Source organism: Prenolepis imparis, unplaced genomic scaffold (genome assembly GCF_030444845.1).
Source record: "Prenolepis imparis isolate NDT839.2.m4 unplaced genomic scaffold, iyPreImpa1.0 SCAF_5, whole genome shotgun sequence".
Taxonomy (NCBI): Eukaryota; Metazoa; Arthropoda; class Insecta; order Hymenoptera; family Formicidae; genus Prenolepis; species Prenolepis imparis.
The window spans coordinates 10,495,185-10,517,784 of record NW_028141163.1 but is presented as its reverse complement, the minus strand read 5'-3'; the positions used below and the strand labels follow the sequence as shown (position 1 = coordinate 10,517,784).

The 22,600-nt window shown below is 30.8% G+C and overlaps 1 protein-coding gene across 11 annotated transcripts; it reads left to right on the top strand.

Annotated features, from left to right (window-relative positions):
* Positions 1–65: 65 nt before the first annotated feature.
* Positions 66–21,355, top strand: Shi (dynamin-1 shibire). 11 transcript variants are annotated; one of them, XM_083037590.1, is made up of 18 exons: positions 66–782; positions 2,114–2,187; positions 2,843–2,992; positions 3,079–3,282; positions 3,368–3,560; positions 3,651–3,860; positions 4,580–4,779; positions 4,858–5,003; positions 5,144–5,301; positions 7,153–7,179; positions 9,007–9,178; positions 9,308–9,553; positions 9,793–9,825; positions 10,523–10,729; positions 11,070–11,248; positions 11,865–11,993; positions 13,852–13,947; positions 20,034–21,355. In XM_083037590.1, the coding sequence occupies exons 1-18, from the start codon at positions 619–621 to the stop codon at positions 20,095–20,097; spliced, it is 2,652 nt and encodes an 883-aa protein (XP_082893716.1). In that variant the 5' UTR covers positions 66–618; the 3' UTR covers positions 20,098–21,355. The 11 variants fall into 11 exon arrangements, 10 of the variants coding, with proteins under 10 accessions (XP_082893716.1, XP_082893710.1, XP_082893712.1 ...); XM_083037584.1 differs by having other exon boundaries at positions 67–782; positions 11,802–11,993; positions 20,034–21,350; XM_083037585.1 differs by lacking the exon at positions 9,793–9,825 and adding an exon at positions 10,224–10,235 and having other exon boundaries at positions 68–782; positions 11,802–11,993; positions 20,034–21,345.
* The last annotated feature ends 1,245 nt before the right edge of the window (positions 21,356–22,600 follow it).

Below are 22,600 nucleotides of genomic sequence, written 5' to 3'. Positions count from 1 at the left end.
AGCGACGACTTGTGCGCACGCTTCGATTATCGATTGAACCGCCTCTCTCTCTCTCTCTCTCTCTCGATAGACGCCGCAAGTCAATCGTCGTCGCACTCGATCGCTTCGATCTCGCTTATGCCCGCTCGCGAGCTTTAAATCGTCCTCCGCTGCCCTAAGTCATCATCGCGCGAAACGTCAAACGTCAAACGTCAAACGTCAAAAACGCGCGCGCTCGCGACGAGAGCGAGATCGCACGATTCTCGCAGTCGCTCTCGCGGGGAGGATGCGGTGTGAAGTGAGCGAGTGAGCAAGCGTGCGCGAGCGAGTCTTTGCGGAAATCGGCCATCTTGCTTAGTGTACGGTTAGACCTCGTAACGGACGGCCACTCGCCTCCGTCAGCCACCCTCCTCAGGGCGGTCGTACGTGCGCAGGCGGTGGCGGAGAAGAAGAAGTAGAAGCAGCATCCAGTAGCAGCTCTAGATGTTGGTGCGGTCGCAGCGGAATCACGCCTAACCGCGGAGAGAGAAGGAAGAAAGAGTGCGCGCCCCCCTCTGTGAATGTGTTGATGTGTCGGGGCGCCCTAGCGTGCGTGGAAAATTCTCTCGTTCGGTGTTAATAATATAACGCGACGACAGGATGGCGGGCAACACGGGTATGGAACAATTGATCCCGATCGTGAACAAGCTCCAGGATGCCTTCACGCAGCTCGGCGTTCATATGCAGCTCGATCTGCCGCAGATCGCAGTGGTGGGCGGCCAAAGCGCGGGCAAGAGCTCCGTGCTCGAGAACTTCGTCGGCAAGTGAGTATCCCTGAAGCTAACGTTTCCCCCAGGTGTCTTCCTCCCTTCGTAGACTCGAATGGAGGTCGAACTCGCGACGAGAATAAACGTGCGCACGAAATCTTTCATACGAAATCGATGAAAGAGATCGGAGCATCATCTCTCTCTTTCTCTCTCGTCCTTATCTCTTCATCTGGTAGATAAAAAACGCGATCGAACGCGATCGATGAACATCGTTGCCACCGGTGCTTTCCCATCCTCCAAGTCTATTTCCTTTATACATTGTTTTCTCTCTAAATTTTCAATGCACCTAGTTTCATTTCAAGAGTGTAAAAAGAAGACAGACCAGAGGACAGACGTCTTCGTCGATACTAAGTCCTAGGCGTGGCGAAACACGCGGAACTCTTCGTCGTCGTGGTCGTTGGATTAATATTAAAGTTTGACGACGACGATGACGACGGTGAGAAGAGGACTGTTTGACAGTTGACCGTCTCATGCGTCACTCTCTCCGTGCGAAGCATGCACGAACACGATCGGGGCGAGTGTGAATTTGCGACGTCAAAACGCCCACAGGACGACCTGTCAAATGTCTTCCAGTCACTGGGGCACTTTACAAGAGCGTCCGTTCATGCGCAAAACCGGCGAGACGGTTTTACACTCTTATAGTCTCTCTCGTCATTCACGCTCCACATTCTAATGCCTCGTGAAAACGAAGAATTTGCAATTATCGTACACATAAAACATGTTAATTTGGAGACAAAACTTAGTGTTAGTAGAAACTTCAAAACAGAATTAAGTAATTAAAATAAACATTGCAATAGAATTAAGTCATTTAAAAACTTTTAATCTGGTAAAATTATTCATTTGTTATATTTAATTTTATTTTACACATCTATATTTACCACAAAAAGTGTCAAACATCTCTATATAAAAATTATAATAATGACTACTTTTTAAATAATTCTTGAGATACTTTTATGCAAAATTAATTTGTTCATGTATTATCTTCTCAGTATTGTCTTTCTAAAGAATCTTGATATGCAATTTGTTAATATCAATTTATAATAAAAAAGCTTATTGAAAGAAGAGAGACTGCGTTACAAATAATTTTTGAGCTAACAATAAGATAGATAAGACAAATATTTTTATCAGAGAGAATGAAAATATTATGAAATAAATTATTATCATCTGTATTTTAGCCTTATGTATATCATTCTACACTTTAAAATAATTAATTGCGACTAATTCATTGTTGTTTTCGAACAGTATTCAAGCACATATATATATATTTTCTTGTAAAAAAATATGGATGCTAATTATGACCAATTAAAACAATAAAATTTCTCTCCCAGGGACTTCTTGCCCAGAGGTTCCGGCATTGTGACAAGGAGACCACTCATCCTTCAGTTGATTAACTGTCTGACTGGTGAGTCGTAATAAATAAGACTGATTATGTCATTTCTCTTGTGTCTCCTGATAAATACAAAAATTATGTTACATATGTATGACATAGTACATGATAATATCTTTGGAATATCTTGATTACTTTTAAGAATATATATAAGAGAGAATTTAAAAAGTGTAGAGTGTCTTTATGAGCTCATAATATCTTGTTAACCTATTGACTCGTATACTTGCGACAAATATTTTTCTTTTAAGCAAGGTGATGCTTAATGCATTTATACTATTTATATGTCATTTTCTGCTTGATTTTCATTGAAAACTTTTAATGCACCATATGTGACATATTTATTATATTTTATAGATAAATAAAATAAATTATAGATTTTATTATTTTGTTGCAGAGAAAGAATTAATAAAAGTTACTTTATCTTTCTCTCTTGAACTTTGTCATTAAATTATCACACTTTCTTTATCATACTTCCTGAGCCTAAAATTATGATAAGTCATAAATTGAATATATCTCCAAACAGAATGTAACAAATATATACATACGTTAAAGGATACACAATGTTATAATTTTTTCAACATTTATATTTTTTTAAAATTATTCTTTTTGATATATAATAAGAATAATTAATTCTAAATTCTTAACTAATAGACTTTTTTTTATATTGTAGAATATGCTGAATTTTTGCATTGCAAAGGAAAGAAGTTTATAGATTTTGAAGAAGTGCGAAAAGAAATTGAAGTTGAAACAGACAGAGTGACTGGCGGTAATAAGGGCATCTCTAATATACCAATTAATCTTAGAGTATATTCACCCAATGGTAAGCACATAAAAGATGCTATTTTAAATAAAAAAATAATTGTTAATCAATGTTATTTATAATGGCAAATTTTTATCTTTTTACAGTCTTGAATTTGACATTAATTGATTTACCTGGACTTACAAAAGTACCGATCGGAGATCAGCCAGTAGATATAGAGGCCCAAATTAAAGGCATGATATTTCAGTTTATTAAACGTGATAATTGTCTTATATTGGCAGTAACACCAGCCAACACTGATTTGGCTAACAGCGATGCTCTTAAACTCGCTAAGGAGGTGGATCCACAAGGTATTTAATCTATAACAGTGTTGTTATTAAAATCTCTTTGAACTATTAATATTAAGAATATTAATTTAATGTATAATATTCTAAGGTGTACGTACAATTGGTGTCATTACTAAGTTGGATCTCATGGACGATGGCACCGATGCAAGAGATATTTTGGAAAATAAATTATTACCATTGAGAAGGGGTTACATTGGTGTGGTCAACAGAAGTCAGAAGGATATAGAAGGACGAAAGGATATAAAAAATGCTTTAGCTGCTGAGCGAAAGTTCTTCCTCAGGTACACGAATAGCTGTGAAAATAATTTCTAGGAATGATTATTCTTTTTTCTTTTTTTTTGACAATACATAACGTTTGTTTTATTTTTTAGTCATCCGTCTTATCGTCATCTAGCAGACAGATTGGGTACACCATATTTGCAGAGGGTTTTGAATCAGCAGTTAACAAACCATATCAGGGATACCTTGCCAGCTCTAAGAGATAGATTACAAAAGCAGCAGTTAGCTTTAGAGAAAGATGTCGAGCAGTATAAACATTTCAGACCTGATGATCCTGCAATCAAAACAAAGGCTATGTTACAGTGAGTGAATTTAGAATTTTACAGTGTGTTGGTTTACAGTTATCCGATACTCATCTTCCATTCATAAAATATGTGTTGCAAAAATCATAGATATCTTATACATAGCTGAATATATCACATATACATCTACACGTTCATATAAGATTAAAATTCTTTTAATGAATATGCACATTCTATTTCATATTTTTATCATAACATAACAATTATGTAAATGAAACTATAGTTTCTGTTTTTATTTTTTTCTCATTTCCTATACTTTCTATATTTTGTGGGTGGAGTGTCTTGAAGTTTTAGATCATTTGCCTTTTGTTTTTCAGATCAATTCAAATGTATATGTAGGTATCCTTGTTTCCTCTTTTAGTTTCCTTTAACAAGAATAGTGTGCCACACATTTGCATGAAACTTTAGTTAATTAAAAGAGTTGATTGTTATGCTTAGTTTAAAAATTAAGAGACAATTTCGCATTAAATTATTTTGCTACAGGAAGATTAACAAATAAAAATGCTAACATATATCTTTTTTTTAACACATGTGATATGTGTATCTTTTTTGGAAATATATGACAACTTTACTATAAATTTGCAGATTATGACACACAATAACAAATATTTCAAACATGTTTTGTGAATGGTAGATAACATCGAGACTCTCTACCCATGTAATTAATATTATTTTATGACAGCTTATAATACACAAATTAATAGAAAAATATTTTTAAGGATGATACAGCAACTTCAGTCAGATTTCGAGAGAACTATAGAAGGTTCAGGTTCTGCACAAATTAATACTATGGAACTCAGTGGCGGCGCGAAAATTAATAGACTTTTCCACGAGCGTTTCCCGTTCGAAATTGTTAAAATGGAATTTGATGAGAAAGAATTAAGGAGAGAAATTGCTTTTGCCATCAGAAATATACATGGTGAGTTTTTTTAGCTTCATTTAAAATTTCATAGAAAATTTTACAAATATAAAATTACTAACAAAATTTTAATAATAGGTATCAGGGTAGGCTTATTCACCCCAGATATGGCTTTTGAGGCAATAGTCAAAAAGCAAATAAATAGACTTAAAGAACCAAGTCTCAAATGTGTAGACTTAGTTGTGCAAGAACTTAGTAATGTTGTACGCATTTGTACAGATAGGGTAAGTCAAAATACAATAATAACATGAATAAAGATGAATATGAAAGATAACAATGTTATATCATTAAACTCAAATGGAAAAACATGAGCGAATCGTCAATTATACAGTTTTTATATGTTGCGGTTTTTGTAAAATTACAGATGTCCCGTTATCCTAGACTAAGGGAGGAGACAGAACGTATCATAACAACATACGTCAGGCAGCGCGAACAAATGTGTAAAGAGCAGTTGATTTTATTGGTTGATTGCGAGCTTGCATACATGAACACTAATCACGAAGATTTCATCGGTTTTGCAAAGTAAGTAATCATTAAACATTTCAATGTTTCTTTTATGTGTTATATCTTTTAGATTTAACTATTATTTTCAGAGATAAAAATAGTCAGAAACTTTCATTTTATTTAAGTTAGTACATCTAGTTCCTACATGTCATTTTTGTTACACTTATGTGTGCTTGCTGCTATATTTTTTTATTTTATATTAAGTTATATTTATTTTAATATAGCCACTAAATAGCAAGAGATTTTATGTATAATGTTGTTATAGTATTTAGGCGAACTTGTGTATGTTTTAAAAGACTGCTTTAGTTGAAAAGATATTAGCAATATATGAATTCACGTGTACTGCATATTCTAAAGTTTTACAAAAAATTTTTAATATTCTGCATATCTTATATAGTGTATTTTTCTCTATATTTCATTTTATACAATAGATATAGATATTTATATCCCTTCTTAGAAGATACATTTACTTTTTATAAAGTTTGAAAATGCATTTGAAAATCCTATATACTGAAAAGTCATTCAATAATTGTGCAGTAAAAATTTGTAATAAAAATAATTTAAAAATATATATGTTAAAGTAGTTTTAGACTCGAGGCGATAAATCTAATGCAGAGCCTGCTTAATGCTTATTAAAGAGTATAGATAATTTGTTTGTAAGAAATCTAAAGAAAATCAAGACTTTAAACATTATTGCAAAATAGAATAGAAAGACGTGCTACACGTGATTGTCAAATAGTTTGCTTGTCATTATTTTTTTATTCAAGATATCAGCGCATATACTTTCACAGTCAGTGCATGTTTTGCTAAAATCAACTCACATAGCAATCTTTGATCACGTCAACATTCTTAATTCGTCCTCCTTTTAAGACTAAAATCTGATCACTCTAGAATTTGATAAGCAATAATTTACTAGTGTTATTCTTATTCAATCTACACTTGTATGACACTATGCTAAAATCATACATAAGTATGTGCTAAACTAATCTCTCCTTCATACATTTGTTTTTGTAATATGTTTAATTAATTTCTGTTACTTATCTGTAACTAACACAAATGAATCCGTTTTATTTATCCTGCTTACAGATAAAAATTTTAATAGAGTACTATTACTTTCAATGTTACCTCTAAATATCTTGAATAGAATTAAAGCTATTTGAAATTTACGTAAAACAGTTGATTATTAAACTACAAAAATGCAAATAATTTATGTTAAAGAAGTAATTTCTCTCACACATTATCAAGAATAAGGAATTGCATTTGCACACATTACATTCTTCTTAGCTATCAATTGGTTTTTATTGTTGTGGCTATATAGCAGTATTTTTCTCTATATATTTAATTTTTTCTGATTTTTATTTTTTATTTGAAAATAATATCTCTGGAAAAGATAAGAATTGAGAATAGTTATTGGATATTTATATATAATGTATACAGCGTATATTAATTATATAAATATAAATATAATAGAGAAATAAATAGACTTTTTTTATATATAGAATCGATAATGATGTTGCAGAAAAAGATTATATAAATGTCATTGTAAATTTTCTTAATTTTATTTATAATGTCATTAAGGGGTCAAGGCACATACAAATTTTGTATGCAGAAATATAGCTTTTCAATTCTTATTTTCTCATATATATATATATATATATATATATATATATATAACCTTACATATAAATTAATAAAAAAATTATAATTAAATGTGACCAAAATATGTGACATATACTTTATAATCTGTAAACTTATTTATTATATGTGCCTTACCCTAATCAAAGTAATGACCATGTATTTTTCTTTTCTCATTATTAACTCTCTTCTTCGAACTTCACAATTAAAAAAATGATTTAATTATATCGGCAGCGCTGCAGCCAGTTACCATAATGCAAGGTAAGAATATTATAGTACATTCCAACAAAGATTTACACTACATTTTTATCCCTCTTTATTTTCACGCTCTTTCTTTCTTTCTTATGCTTATTCTATTAATATCTTGTTGCTTCCACGTTAAGTTGAAATATTAACATATTATAAGCCAAATTTTAGTGGTCTTTAGCCTGATATTGTGTTTATCTAATTTATTTTAAAAATATTAAATATATATATATAATATCTATATTTTTTCTATGCATATTTTATAATTTTTATAATTTTAATTTTTAAATGCCGTAGTTAATTAGCATTTAAAATAAAAAACTTATGTAAATTGCTATATATTGCAAAACTAATCTTTAGTTGATTTCTTTTGAAATTTCTTAGAATGTTTTTACACCATTTTTTTTTTTGAATATTTTGAATTTTAGATTTACGTTCTTACGACAATCTCGACGCAGTTAGATACAAGAAATTCTTATGCTGCAATTTGTAGATATACTATTGAATTCAGCGTATTAATGTAAATTTTGCATATTAGTACTGTGAGATGTCATTGTATATTGATTATCTATTTCTCTTAATTTTTAATTGAATCTATTAATGGATTTATTTATCTATTCCAAATTGTAACTTTGCTCTATTTCCAATCAAGAAAAATACGTCTCGTTTTATGTTGCGCGTCAGCAAATTAGGATTCTTACAAACAAAAGTAATTTTCAAATCACACTTATATGTCATCCACGAAACTTTTAAACTGTATTTCATATAGCAACATCAAGCTTGAGTTTTATCACGTTAAAATCTATTGTTTTGCGATGGATGTAATATGCGCTTATGCAATTTTTTTGCACAGTATCAGAAATTATTGCAATGTTGCTTAAATGATAGCTATATTGCATGTGTTTGTGATATACTAATGTTGTTTATGCAGTTATACAGGGTGTCCGGTGGTTCGCGTTTCACCTGTCGGGCAGATTTCTGGGATCATTTAGAGACGATTTTTCCTCAGCGAAAATGTCGAGGCACCAATAATTTTCGAGTTATAAGCGATTGAAAATAAAGGATTTTTCACAAACTAAGCCTTGTGGAAATAAAATATTAACAAAATCACATTCTTCAGTTAATTTCAGATAGAGTTTACTTTAATAGAATTTTAATTTAAGGCTTAGTTACAAAGATACACGATGACAAAAATTGGGAACATGCAAAAAATGATGACCTTCCTCGACATTTTCGCTGAGAAAAAATCGTCTCCAAATGATCCCAGGAATCTGCCCACGACAGGTGAAACGCGAACCACCGGACACCCTGTATAACAAATATGTGCTTAGAAATTTTTTGAACCTATGTATATGAGGCATAAGATATGCATGAAACAAATGTGGCAAAACAAATACACGATAATTCTGTGATATGTCATATTAAAAGCCTAAGGTAAATTATTTTTTTGGATTTTTTTTTCTCGAAATAGTTGTATAAAAGTACCTTAGTTTTTGTAGATAAAGGCACAAAGTACTGCCCATCTTTATTTTGTACATTATTGTTTCTTTATTGTAAAATAAAAATAATTATCGAATTTAATAGTACATATATGTATATAAGCGAAAGTTTGTGTAATACATATATAAGCTATTTTATGAGCAAACATTATTTTCTTTTTGCGACATAATATGCGATATACATATTTATTTGAAACATGGATGCTAGGATACCTACTCGCTGTTTTCTTTTACTTATTACATATAACCGACTAATGTAAGATTTGATAGCAACAATTCTTGCAGTTGGGTATATAAAACCTCTTATCTGGCATTTCATTATACACTGTTATTTATGTTACAGTGCACAGCAATCCTCGGAAAATGCCGTTAAATCTGGACGGCATACACTAGGCAATCAAGTAATTCGCAAAGGTTACATGTGCATACATAATCTGGGTATTATGAAAGGCGGTTCGAGAGATTACTGGTTTGTTTTAACATCGGAGAGTATCTCCTGGTTCAAGGATGAAGAGGTAAATATCAATTATAATTATTTCTATAATTGGATAATAAAAAAATTGTATATAATATCGTATACTATAGAAAAGAGAATTATTGATACAAAAAATGATATCTAACTCGTGATATTTTTATGTATAAAGGAACGTGAAAAGAAGTATATGTTGCCTTTGGATGGACTGAAACTGCGTGATCTAGAACAAGGTTTCATGTCGCGACGTCATTTGTTTGCATTATTCAATCCGGAAGGGAGAAACGTATACAAGGATTACAAGCAACTGGAGTTGAGTTGCGAAACTCAAGATGATGTTGATTCTTGGAAGGCCTCTTTCCTGAGGGCTGGTGTGTATCCCGAAAAATCAACAGAACAAGCAAATGGCGAAGGAGAGGTGAGCTTATTATTAGTCAGGATACGATTAAATAATTATATATATGTGCCTTCCTAAAAGACGATTTATATTACTCTTATATTGGTTTACTTACTACTAAGAGAAAAGATAGAGATGGAGATATTTATCCGAATCAATTTTATGCACAAATTTTCATATATTTCATATATTTTTAATATGAGAAGAACAATGTAATCTATTTTATATGTGTGATGATAATTTATTATATTATTTATTAGAATCAATTTAATTTATTTTCGGATAAGCAGAGGGTGAGTTAATAAAAGAAATGTAGACAAGTTTTGTTTTCAAATTATTAACTGTGTGGTGATCTGAATTATATTGTTGAAAACAACTGACAAAAAGATAATTGCTTTGTGAAAATAATTTTGATCATTTTTCTTGAACTTTTTAAAATTTTATATGCGAATATTATATTTTATATATTGAATACAATTTCCCTCATTGCTTCCTGAGCATTGTTAATTATATTTGACACTTTGTATAAAGAAGGAAAATGTTTCAGTTTATCTACAATCTTTTTCAAGATAAAATACTAATCATTTAATTATAGCTCGTTTATTTCAAATAAATACTAATAACTTTTTTGATATTGAGTGCACAATAGTAATCGTGTTCTTTTTGTCTCATATTTGAATCAACTAAAAAGGAAGGATATGAGGTTCGTACAATCGTGTTTTCAAGAATTATATAGCACATGACACTTACATGAGCATCGGACACCTCCTCAATCAAGCACATATTATTGCAGAAAATACTAACAATATTATAAAACAAAACATGTTATTTTGCATTTTAATAACATTTTCAGATTGATCAATATTTTTTATTTTAGTGTAATGTTTTGCAGTACTGCGAGTGCTATCTTGTATATATGCCTTTAATCATTGGATATTTAGCAACTTAATCGAAATGAAGATCTAAACAATCTTATTTTTGTTTATTCAGGGTGGAACAGAGGGTCAATCATCAATGGATCCCCAATTGGAGCGTCAAGTGGAAACTATCAGGAATTTAGTAGATTCTTACATGAAGATTGTTACGAAAACTACCCGTGATCTGGTTCCAAAGACAATTATGCACCTTATTATTAACAACGCTAAGGACTTCATTAATGGGGAATTGTTGGCACATCTTTATGCGAGTGGTGATCAGGTAAAATATTGATACAGTACATATTGAGCTTATGCTATAATTTTGCAGAATGGTTCTTTTGTTTTAAAAATTTTACAGATTAATCCTTTCTCCATTAATCCTTTCTCTTAGTCAATCAAAGATGAAATAAATAGTCTGAAGATATTCATTGACCCTGTAATCGTAAGTCCTTATCCTATTCCTCTCCTTTATTCTAGCACTAGCAGAAAATCCATGTTTTCTATATTTCAAACAAGTATACGTATATTGTAGTCTTATGTATTGTATATTTTTAATTTTTTAATTCTTTTTATATATTTTTATGTATTTTTACTAATTTTGATATATGTATCAATTACAGGCTTCCATGATGGAAGAATCTCCCGAAGAGGCACAAAAACGGGAAGAAATGTTACGCATGTATCATGCATGCAAAGAGGCTCTTCGTATCATCGGAGATGTCTCCATGGCTACAGTTTCAACTCCAGTACCACCACCTGTAAAGAATGATTGGCTAGCAAATCCTGGGGAAAATCCAAGGTAACCTTTATGTTATTCCTAGCACTGTTTCGCGCATTTTACTAATTTTTCATCCTTATATTTTGTACCGTCTGCTTTGCCATACATTTGAACACCATTGAAACAGTCTTGGGTAAGATTCTTTACATATGTGTGATGTATTTATCTTTATTTTTTTTTCTTAATTAATGTCAAGAAGAACATCACATTATGCATGCTTTTCTTAAGTATTTAAATTTTATAAATATTTATTTATTAAAATATTTTCTGTAAAATACTTTCTATAAAAATATTAGCTAGAGAAAAAGATTATAAAATATTGTTGGAATTTAATTAGTTTTTATTGATATTTTAATTTAATATATTTTCCAATTGTTTCTTGTATCTTGGTTAGTGATATAAAAATATTATCTAGACTCTATGTTACATACATACATTCAGATAAGATTTTATAATAATCTTTTTTTGATACATATTATTTGTAATTTTATTTTCGTTTAATTAACGTCTTTTAAAAAAAATTTAAAGCACCTGAGTAATGTAAAAGCCTTATAAGGTGTATTATACATTCTAGATTATCGCCACCATCCCCTGGTGGTCCAAGACGCGGAGTGACACAGCCACCACCTCTTTCTAGCTCACGAGCACCACCACCAGTACCTGCAGGCGGTCGACCAGCACCAGCCATTCCTAATAGACCTGGTGGCCCGGGTGGAGCACCACCAGCACGAGGCAACCCTGGCCTACCTCCACCTATGATACCATCGTGAGTACTCATTATATAATTCATATAAAAAAACTAATTTAAAATTCTTCATGTGTTAATATTGCCAAAATGATCTTGATTAAATCTTATATCGCGATTTTATTATCTTATCGATCACAATATCTAATGCTAAGCTACGCGCACATCAAAATTTCAACCGCACAATAATATCGTTTGCTGTGGTTTTGTGTTCAAATTTATAACTGCAATATAATGCGACATGAAAATGGTACCATTTTACACAACCGTGACAATCAATACAATTTGCTTTCTCGAACATTTCTCGCCCGTCTTTATTAAACAGTAGCTTGTGTGTTTGGGGCTTGGGTGCTAACTTCACTTTCTATTGCAGGCGCCGACAATAAGTCTTCGCACTAACTCACCTATTCGCTACTAATCAATACCCCGTATCCGTATTGCATTATATATAGTCAGTGTATATTTTACACAAGACACTTATTTCCTAATGTTACTGTCTGTCTGCATATACTACAGAGATTATAAGGTCGATGTTGTAATTAAGTAGGGGTGTGAAAGTTACACAAGGATTATTATTCCATCCGTACAAATCCCACGTCATTTACGTTTTCAGAATTTAATTGAGCTTCCAAGTGCCGAACATTTCTTCTAGTACGTTTCATTTGTGTTTTATATATATACATATATATATATATATATATATATGACACTTTTATTCAATCGTAGTAGTTGAGTGATAGATGAAGAATATAGAAAAAGAAGATATATATATATATATATAGAATAACTCTCTGTTCTTATTCTTTATAATATTGTGTCCCTATTTATTTAATACTCATATTTCGTGTAAACAGTGTAATAATTTAATGTATAATTCATGTATATATACATATTATTCTATATATACATATATAATATCTCGCGCGAAGATCAACACACACCCCTAATTGTAGTTTTATTTTAGCGTCAATAATACGTGAAACTTGTGCAATACTAAATATTTCCGAAGGTACAATTTTCTTGTTCGTAGAAAATGGAAATATAATATATATATATAGTCGAGTCACACATGTTTAATTGTAAATTACTTCAATGAAGCTGTATATCATACATGTATATATCGTTGAAAATATTATCAAATAAAGGACTTTGTGTTCTTACGGCAGATAGATAACCGTTTATTTTACTTATACTAACAGCATGACATTTCGATAAAATAATGCAATTGAATATAAAAAAAGAATGTCGGTTACGTGTTTTTGGAATCTAAATTAGTTATCTACCAATTATCGCATTTATCCTATTGATACATATATATTTCGTGTAATATATTAAAGATTACGATATATATCCTATTTATACGATATATATCCTATTTAATACAAGTTTAAAGCTTCTCAATCGCACTTCTTACTTCATATACGTCCTTTATCACTTAAATGTTTTATATGAAGCATAACACCAATTCGAAACTTGTCAATTACTATTTATGGACGAATATGTCGGTGCCTGCATTACAATTTATCAAAAGAAAGGAGAAAAAAATAGTGGTATATATATATAATTGTAAACGTATTTATATAAACGGGAGCTAAGGCGAATTTTAGTCTGACAGTTTGAAAGCTGTTTTCGAATATTGAACGAATATCGTGTTGCTATTATAAAACGTTTTTATAATTACTGTTACAAAACTACATATATATTCCCCTTTCCCGTTGATGTTACTTCATCTCGTATTTAAAAAGACATTATGCACCTTTCCTATAGGAAACACACATTATAAGTTAATATTTTTAGCAGTATAATGTATGAAATTATAAAAACAAACTGTGTAAGAGTGAGATCTATAGTCAAAGCTGGGTATCCGTGGTGTGTTTAGTCGAGGGGGTGGTCTACAGCAGAGGATGACGCAAGCTGCGACACAGGCTGCGACGCAGGCCGCCGTGCATGAGCTGATGGATGCGTTCAAGATCAAGTAAATAGATATCCACCAATTGAATTGCGAGTTGTATCCCTCTAACGATATAATATATATATGATATATATAATATGAGTATTCATTTAAATTGTGTGCGCAGTAGATGGTAGACTATTCAGGGTTGAGAATGAACTAATTCCAGTGTTTTCTCTATACTTTTAAGTAGATCTTTATTAACGAAACTTCTCGCAGAAAATAATTTACTAATTTGGCCCCTTTTCGTCTCCTACATCTTTCTTTCTGTCTGCATGACATTTCATGAATTTCATTAACAGTTATGCCTTTGGTATTAATTTGTACACAACATGTATGTGTGTGTACATATTTATTTATATGCATACTTGTATAGGAAATAATCCTATAATCTGTATATTATAGGACAAAATATATATCTTTATTATAGGAAACGAATATATATTTAAACACTCTATACTCCTATCTAGCAATATTCTATATTACCTTGAATGTTCTTAGAAGATTTAATTATGGTAATTTTCAAAGTCATTAATCGAGCAATAAAAAAATACATTTAACGCTTCAGAACTGGAATCAATGTGTAACGTTCACGAAACGTTACGAATTAAAATATATATATATATATATACATATATATGTGTAAAAAAAATTGGACCCTAATGTAGAGATTAGTACAATATTAACCCGATTTCATTGTTATTTTCACACCATGTAAAAGTGTAGAAACTTGCACGTAGTCTCGTCAATGAACCTAGAGCAGAATATTATCAATTTTCTTCTAAACCAATGTATTTGCATCCAGTGAATCTATCCTGGAAAGTCTACCAGAACCCGATAATGTGATCGATAGTAGCTTCGCATTGATTGTAAAGAACATTTCCATCGTTGAAGAGCGAGTCTGATATAAATGTTGTGGTATGATTATTACGTCTGAATTGCATCTCTGATATATTTGAATTATGAATATTGAGGGAAATGTCGAACGTGCGTCGTCGGCGATAATGAGATAGATGAGAAAATGTCATGCTGTTGGGAAAGTAGCTAAAACTCACGCGCGAATATATATCCAGCTTGTTTTTTTAAGCTTTTTTTTTAACGACAAAAGTATTGTACACACAGAATATATATCGCGTAAAGAGTCTCTCTATTTCTCTTTACTTCCTATAAAAGTTTGTTACTTTTTTTTTATAGCCATTAAAAAATATATATATGCGCTATATATAAGAGAACTATATAAGAGGAAAGAAAAAATATTACGTAATCCTTATGATATATATAAACAAGGAAAAAAAAATGTGCTCAGACATAGGATGTGATATAGCATAGAATGCTTCGAGGATTTTGCATGAAAATCCGGAATCACGAAATTCTCTCTATCTTTCCCCTCTCTCCTCCCCCTCTTCTCTCCTTGTTCCCCTGTTTCTGCCTTTCTTCTTTCCACTCTTCTTTATCCCATCTCTTCTCTCTTTTTCAATAGTTTAAACTAATGATAACTGCACTTATCGAAAATAATAATAATCATAATATCACATATAGTGTGTATAATGAATATACATCACATTCGGTAGGCACATTCAGGAGCGACGTTATATTTTGTATAATTTATAGTTATTTCCTCCCTGATCATGCTTGCGATTCAACTATGTATGTATATAAGATGAATTTTTCTTAAATAGGAATACTTTTTGGCGTATTCGCAAAGCAACGACGTGCTTCAAAATTTGTATAGTACGCATAATTCTTGCACGAAATTGTTATGTGTGAAAAAAAATCATTAAATAATATGACATGCAACTCATATTAAAATTTGCAATATATTTGGAAATTTTTGTCAAACTGGATTGTACTATACAAGGGCGATATGTTCTCTCATTTCAAGTATGTTTGCGCAATGATTCGGAAGAGACTCAAGGGCGATAATCGAAGTGCAATTAATAAAAAAAGAAGATATTTTTCGTTACAATATATAAAACGTCTCCTTGGATAGATAAATTTAGAAGAACAATGTTGGCAGAAGACTCGTATTTTCCGTGTCATTGCGCTGTATTCTAACTGATAGTCACAGAATCTAATAACGATTCAAAAAAGGCAGAGAATTCCATAAATCTAGCCACAGATAATATACTATTGTAATATAAGACATATATTCTCCATTCAAAATTGTGTCAATCAAGAAGGCCTAATAACATTTTTTTGCAGTCGACTTGCATCTATTTCAAATTTATTTTAACTCGCGGCAAAATATATATTTTTTCAATTATATGCATTTTTATTGTAGCGATTGTATGCTCAATCGTCTCCCTGTTAACTTATTCTTAGTTCGAAAGTTTATCGCTCTTTCTTCGAAGCACGTCGGATTAATCATATCTTGTTTTATATACCGTGGACAAGAATATTATTATCACTAGCTCATGGCTTACTTAGACGATTAATAAAGTCCCGAGAGACTAATCAATATCAGGTGTTTGCTCACTGCATTTGACGCAAGAAAGAATAAAGAGATATTAAAGGGAAAATTCCGCATGCAGCCACAACAAATGGTATGCTATTGTAATGTTATTGTACAGTATAACTTGTATACAGAGAGACCTGCGTGTATACTGATCTTTTGAAGCAATGTGAAAATTAATCTAATCCCCAGTGAGGAATATTATAGAGGATAATGAACCTTGATGGTTATGAAAATATTATTAAAAATCACCGCTATATTATATTGTAAGATATATTATATCCGTAGATTTGTTTAGCGATGCATCGTGTTTCCGATACTCGGTAGATTTATGAGAGATTTTGTTCTAATTATTACAATAGTAATTTTTGCGTTAGTGAGTTGTTAAGACGTAATCATGAAAAACAAAAACAAATAGGAGCCTTTTTACAAGCTTGTCGATCAGGCATATCACGTGTTGCACTTGTTGCACCGAATATTATTAACCAAAATTATTCAAAGCTCTCTCGATTTACGAATGAATATTCCACCTTCTGATAGAGTGCATTCTATCTATATTTATTTTTAAAAGAAAAAAATAAACAGGCTCTGGATCACACACTTACACGCAACACACACATCAGATCCTTGAAAGCTATAGATTCTCTATGTTATCTGTTAGTCTAGAATAAATATATTTAAAAAAATCTACGTTCTCTTTGTGTGGCCAGAGCGAGAAGAGGAACGCTTGTTTCACGTCCGTGTTTGCACCTGTAGTAAATTCTCGTTAAATCTCGTATATAATATTGTGAAAATTAAATATATTAAATGCACCTGGGGAAAGAGAAGATTTGGTGGAATATCGACCTCGAGTCTTACAACGAAGGATAATAATATATAATAATTTTGTTTAGCGAATTTATCTAATTAATAAATATAGTTTAAAAAAAATATATATAATCAATTAAAATTAAATAGTTTAACATATTTTTAAATACATTCGTTTCCCGTTTGCTTTACGTTATATGATGAAATCGTGAAAATGTTAAGGCCTGACGTTAATTGTAGACAAATTGCGTCGAGTCGGCGAATATCAATCTCTATCTGTTTATAAAATGGAAGAATGTTACACAACAATATATATATATATATATATATATATATTTTATATATATATATATATATATATATATATATTAATCTTACTCAATTAAAGCATTATATACATGCTTCCATTTAAAGCCTTATATGTCACTATAGTTACGCTTAATCTCATGTAAAGCTAATACCGAGTAAGTATATAATTCTATTGTACACTACGGGCTGAGAATCTCCAAATCGCCGCGCTTATATGATATTATAAAGAAAAAATATTTAAAAAAAGCAGAGAGCACACAGACGATAATATTTCAGTCGAATAGTGAATCGTGGGTTTGCTGTCGATGTTTTGATATTTCGAAGGATTTTGGCACAAGAAGATGGATGATTGATTTCACACGATAAAAAAGGGAAGGATCGATAAGATGGATGATTTTTGAACAAATCTATCTATGTGCCACAAATAACAATTAAATGTCTTCACTGGAATATATAATTAACGATTCGAAATTACATCAAAGACACGCGCGCGTATCTTTCTATCTATTGTGCCAAAATCTTTTGATTGTACGCGGGCAAAGTATCCTCCAATTATATACAATTATATAACATTAAGCCCTTGATAAGCAAAACTTCGCGATGGAAACCCATACAGCAAAATCACTATGTACTTCTAATTCCAGATTGATATTGAACATCATATAGTTCTCGTCCATTAAAACACTATGTACATCGCCCTTGTTAATTTTTATACCATATTGATTTTTATAGCAATTTTTATTCAAACCGCTAAATCCGACCAAGAAAAAATCATAATTATATTCTGGGATAAATTTCTCCTTGAGATATTGTTACAAAATTATTATAATAATATTGGAGGGTTACTTGTGGTTAAGTTATTTCTGCGGTACACATCCCAAAAGATACGTTGTAATATTGCGCCACGTGCGTGTAAGAGAGGAACACACACTGTTTTATTGCAATATAAATGTGTATATAGGAAGTAACATGTTATAGAATATATCTCTACATGTATATATGTATACATATGCGTATACACACGCGGACATATATATGTATATATACATGCGTACGTACGTGAAAAATAAGATTACAATGAAAAAAAAAAAAAACATTCTCACGAACGGTCGAAGACGCATTTCCGTCGAATTTTTATCGCGAAGTAAATAATCTATTTCTTCTCTCTTTAAAAATATATGCATTTAATCAGTCTTCTACATATATTGAACAATAGAATTGAAATCATCAAAATTGGTCAGAACTAGTGAATGTGTTCTCCCCGTGCACGGGGATGCGTATTCGCGTTCTGCGTATCTTTTTCAGTAAATATTGAACCTTGTATTTGTATGACTCTAATATGACGCTTTCTCCTGTGCATTCAGAATTACATTGCCAAAAAAAAAAAAACTAATAATAATTACCATTGTGTTCGTACAAGATTTTGTCAAAATTGACTTTTTATTTAAGCTGTATAGTTTTAATTTTTAATGTGAAGAATATTATTTAAATTTACAATTGTTTTTTAAAGGTCTTAGATTACAATATTATTGGCACGTATACACAGTCTTCCTGAAATTTTGCATATATTTACAAATTGGAAATTTAAAAAAGAAATTGAGAAGTTTAACAGAATGTTATTTGTTATTAAAATTATTTTATTCGTATGAAAAATAAAATGTCATTGGCCATTAATGGGTACAAAACCATGAAAAATGAATTTCTTATATTTTAACATTAATTTTTCCTTCAAATATTCAACGTCGTTGTTGGTGTTGAAAATATGAGATGTATTTTATTTATACATTTTTATTTATTTTAATTATTTTATTTCTCGTACAAGATGGTAATAATGCAATTGAATGTTTCTTTACTATATTTATTTTTGCATGTGTTATCGCTAAGCTTAAGCATGTATGTTGTGTAAATCACTTATATTTCTTTTTAATCTAAACTATTATTGAGATTTATGCTATTTTAATATTTTATAAATTTATATTATACATTATTATACGTTATTATACATATTTTTACCCTTATTTCTCCATTCATATTTTACAGTACATTCATGATATTTCTCTTTTAAATTAGATGTGATTATTTCTGTCTGACTTCGTTTTGTAATGCTGTGTCGATAAAATTTTAATATTTGATTAAGTCAAGAAGGATGATATTTTAATATTCTATACTTAAATAATGTTCAATGTCTGTTCTACAATTAAATAATATTTAATTTTATTTCCTGACATCTATTAAAAAAATTGTATTATTATAAAATTAAATTATTTTTTCTCATTATATCATGTATGCCAGAATTTATTATAATATACATTTTATGCATGTGTTCAAACATTGTATACATATCTCTTTTAATATTTAATTGAAACATATAAATTTCAATATATTTTGTTGAAGAGAGATAGAACATATAGTCAGACATTGAATTTTTTAAAGCTTTTTTTACGTTTGCGTTTTTTCTATTCAATGATCGTTTTCCCGTGTGTTTCCGTTTTGAATTTGAAGTGAGCACACATCCAACATTTAATATCTGTCTATGTTGTAGGCGTCCCGTACCCAATATTCCTCCCCGAATTCCCGACAGACCATTCTCCGGCCGACTAAACTGAGCTAGTCCGACAGCAGCGGCATACGAGACAATACCTCTTGTGCCTATGACAGTCCAAGACAGCATCAACAGGGGAGATCTTGTTCGAATGACCGATGACAGGCCACGATGAGAGCGAAAGCTTCGCAGGAAGCTGGCAGGAGAAGTCTCCATTTTTCGTGATGAGGACAAGAAGTTTTCCTAAAATTGATGTTCTGTCCTATGTAATCCTCTGATCTCAACGGTCTCTCGACATCAAGTTGTTGACGACAGAGACAAGGATCAGAATTGAAGAGGAACCATTAAAAAGGCAGAGAGAAGGAGGAAGCAAGGCTGTGTTATATGAATATTAAAGAAGAAAGAGGGACCAAGAAACGAACCAGAGGCAAGAAAACGGCTCGTCTGTTTTTCGATGGTCAGGACAGCCAGAGGGATCCCATCAGTCAACTTCTTCAATCGTTTTCTCTCATATATACTTTGTTTTTTTTACCTTTATTTATATACAACTAGATTCGCGATAGATTACGTTTAATTCTAAGTTTAAGTATTAACACCGCGTGCTCGATATGCGCCAGGTGTCTTTTTTTTTTTAAAGGAAGTAACTTTGTTCGAAACGGCAGTAGAGATCTTACGACAAGAAGGACAAATCCAGATGCGTTCTTATCAATTTTGTTCAACGATTTAAAAAATTATTTTAAATTACGATATCATGCAGTATCACGATTATCAGTATTAAAACGAGTTTATTAGCTATTAATTGCTCATAATGAAAGTATAATAATGCGAGTCCAGTTTCTTAAGAAATATCGAAGTTGCAGTATTACTATATAACTTAATTTTGATTAATAATCTGTAATCACGAAATTGCCAAATGGATAATATAATCCTAGATTCGTATAGATATTTTTCATTTTTTATGTCTGTGATGTATTCGATGTATATCATATCCTTCTTCTCGTAAGTTTTGCGGTGGAAGTGTTGTAAAAATATGATTTTTTCTTATACAAAATATAGGCAACTCGATTACCTCGATTGTAAAAGAACTAATTAGAACCGAAGAACTAAGTCATGTTTTGCAGAAAAAAACGGAGAATTTTCTATCAAACAGCATTCCAGAGAACGTCGAGATTTTGCAATTGTACAAAATAACACAGAAATATAAATTATTGTGATCAATGCATTATTATCGTGATAACATCTCCTTGTCTTTTTATACAATAATAATGTTACCTAGGGTCGTCTGCAACGAACAACGAAGTATAGACGATACGGCTATCGATGGTATGTAAAAGAGAAAAAAAATTAATATTTATTTCGATTATAGAGAATTTTTTTTCTTATCGATTCATGTGCAGTTATATTCTAACATATTTTTTAATAAATTGTATTATGAAAAATTTATGTGCGTATATATTATACACACATAAAACATTTTCTCTATCTAGATAAGAGAGAGCCCTCTTTTATATTAATATACGAAATTATTAAGATATTAATTTATCGCGATATGCAAAGTCGCCAACACGGTAATATAAAAATAACATTTGTAACATAATTTTATATGATATTTGTTTAATCAAAATTAATATTGTGTCTATTTCGCACTAACTGCAATATAGAAATATAGCATGTCTAAACTCAAATTTTGAAGACGCTTTCCCTAAATTTCTATCTATTATAGCACTCTGTCGCGTTGTCCTCCCAAAGTATGGCTCCATCGATTATGCACGCCCGAAACATTTATTTGACATGTCATCGCGTCCCTATGGATCTGCCATTCAATTCCAACTTACATATACTCGTGACAGGTATGTTATTTAAAATAATTCTTATACATTTTATATATAAAGCGAATCAAACGAGACAGTGTTGCATTAAAATTTCAACAATTTTACTTCATATAATTAAATAAAATTTTTCAAAATTAAATTAGATTGAGATTACATGTACAAAGTACATAAAATTATAATTGATATAATTAAAGAATTCATGAAGAGCTTGGTTTATCCATCTTTTATAGAGCTTTCATTTGCCTTGCTATTTTTCTTCATACCACTTTGTCATCTTTCTGAGAAATTGTTAAGAAAACTAACTTGTCTCAAATGATGTATGGAAATCATGTTTTAAAATATATTACAATATTACAATAATTACATATAGCTTCATGAATTAATTTATACCAAGAGTGAGAAATCTATTATTATTTAGAAAGAATTTAAAAGAACAAAGACAATATATGCATATAGAACATTTTAAAATAATTATTGATTATGAAGCATAGTATGAAAAAGAATTATTCTAACTGAAAAAAGTTATTTAAGATCACATAATGGATTATTATGATATTCAATCGAAAGGATACTGTCAGTTTTTCGAAACAAAAGATTGTCAATCGATTAGACAGAACTATTAGACGTTTACGAATATATTGGGAAAAATGTAATGTACAAAATTTGCAAGTCTAACTCGACATAATTTTATGTGCTGGAAATTTCTTCTATTTTATCTGTTTTTTGGAAAAGAGA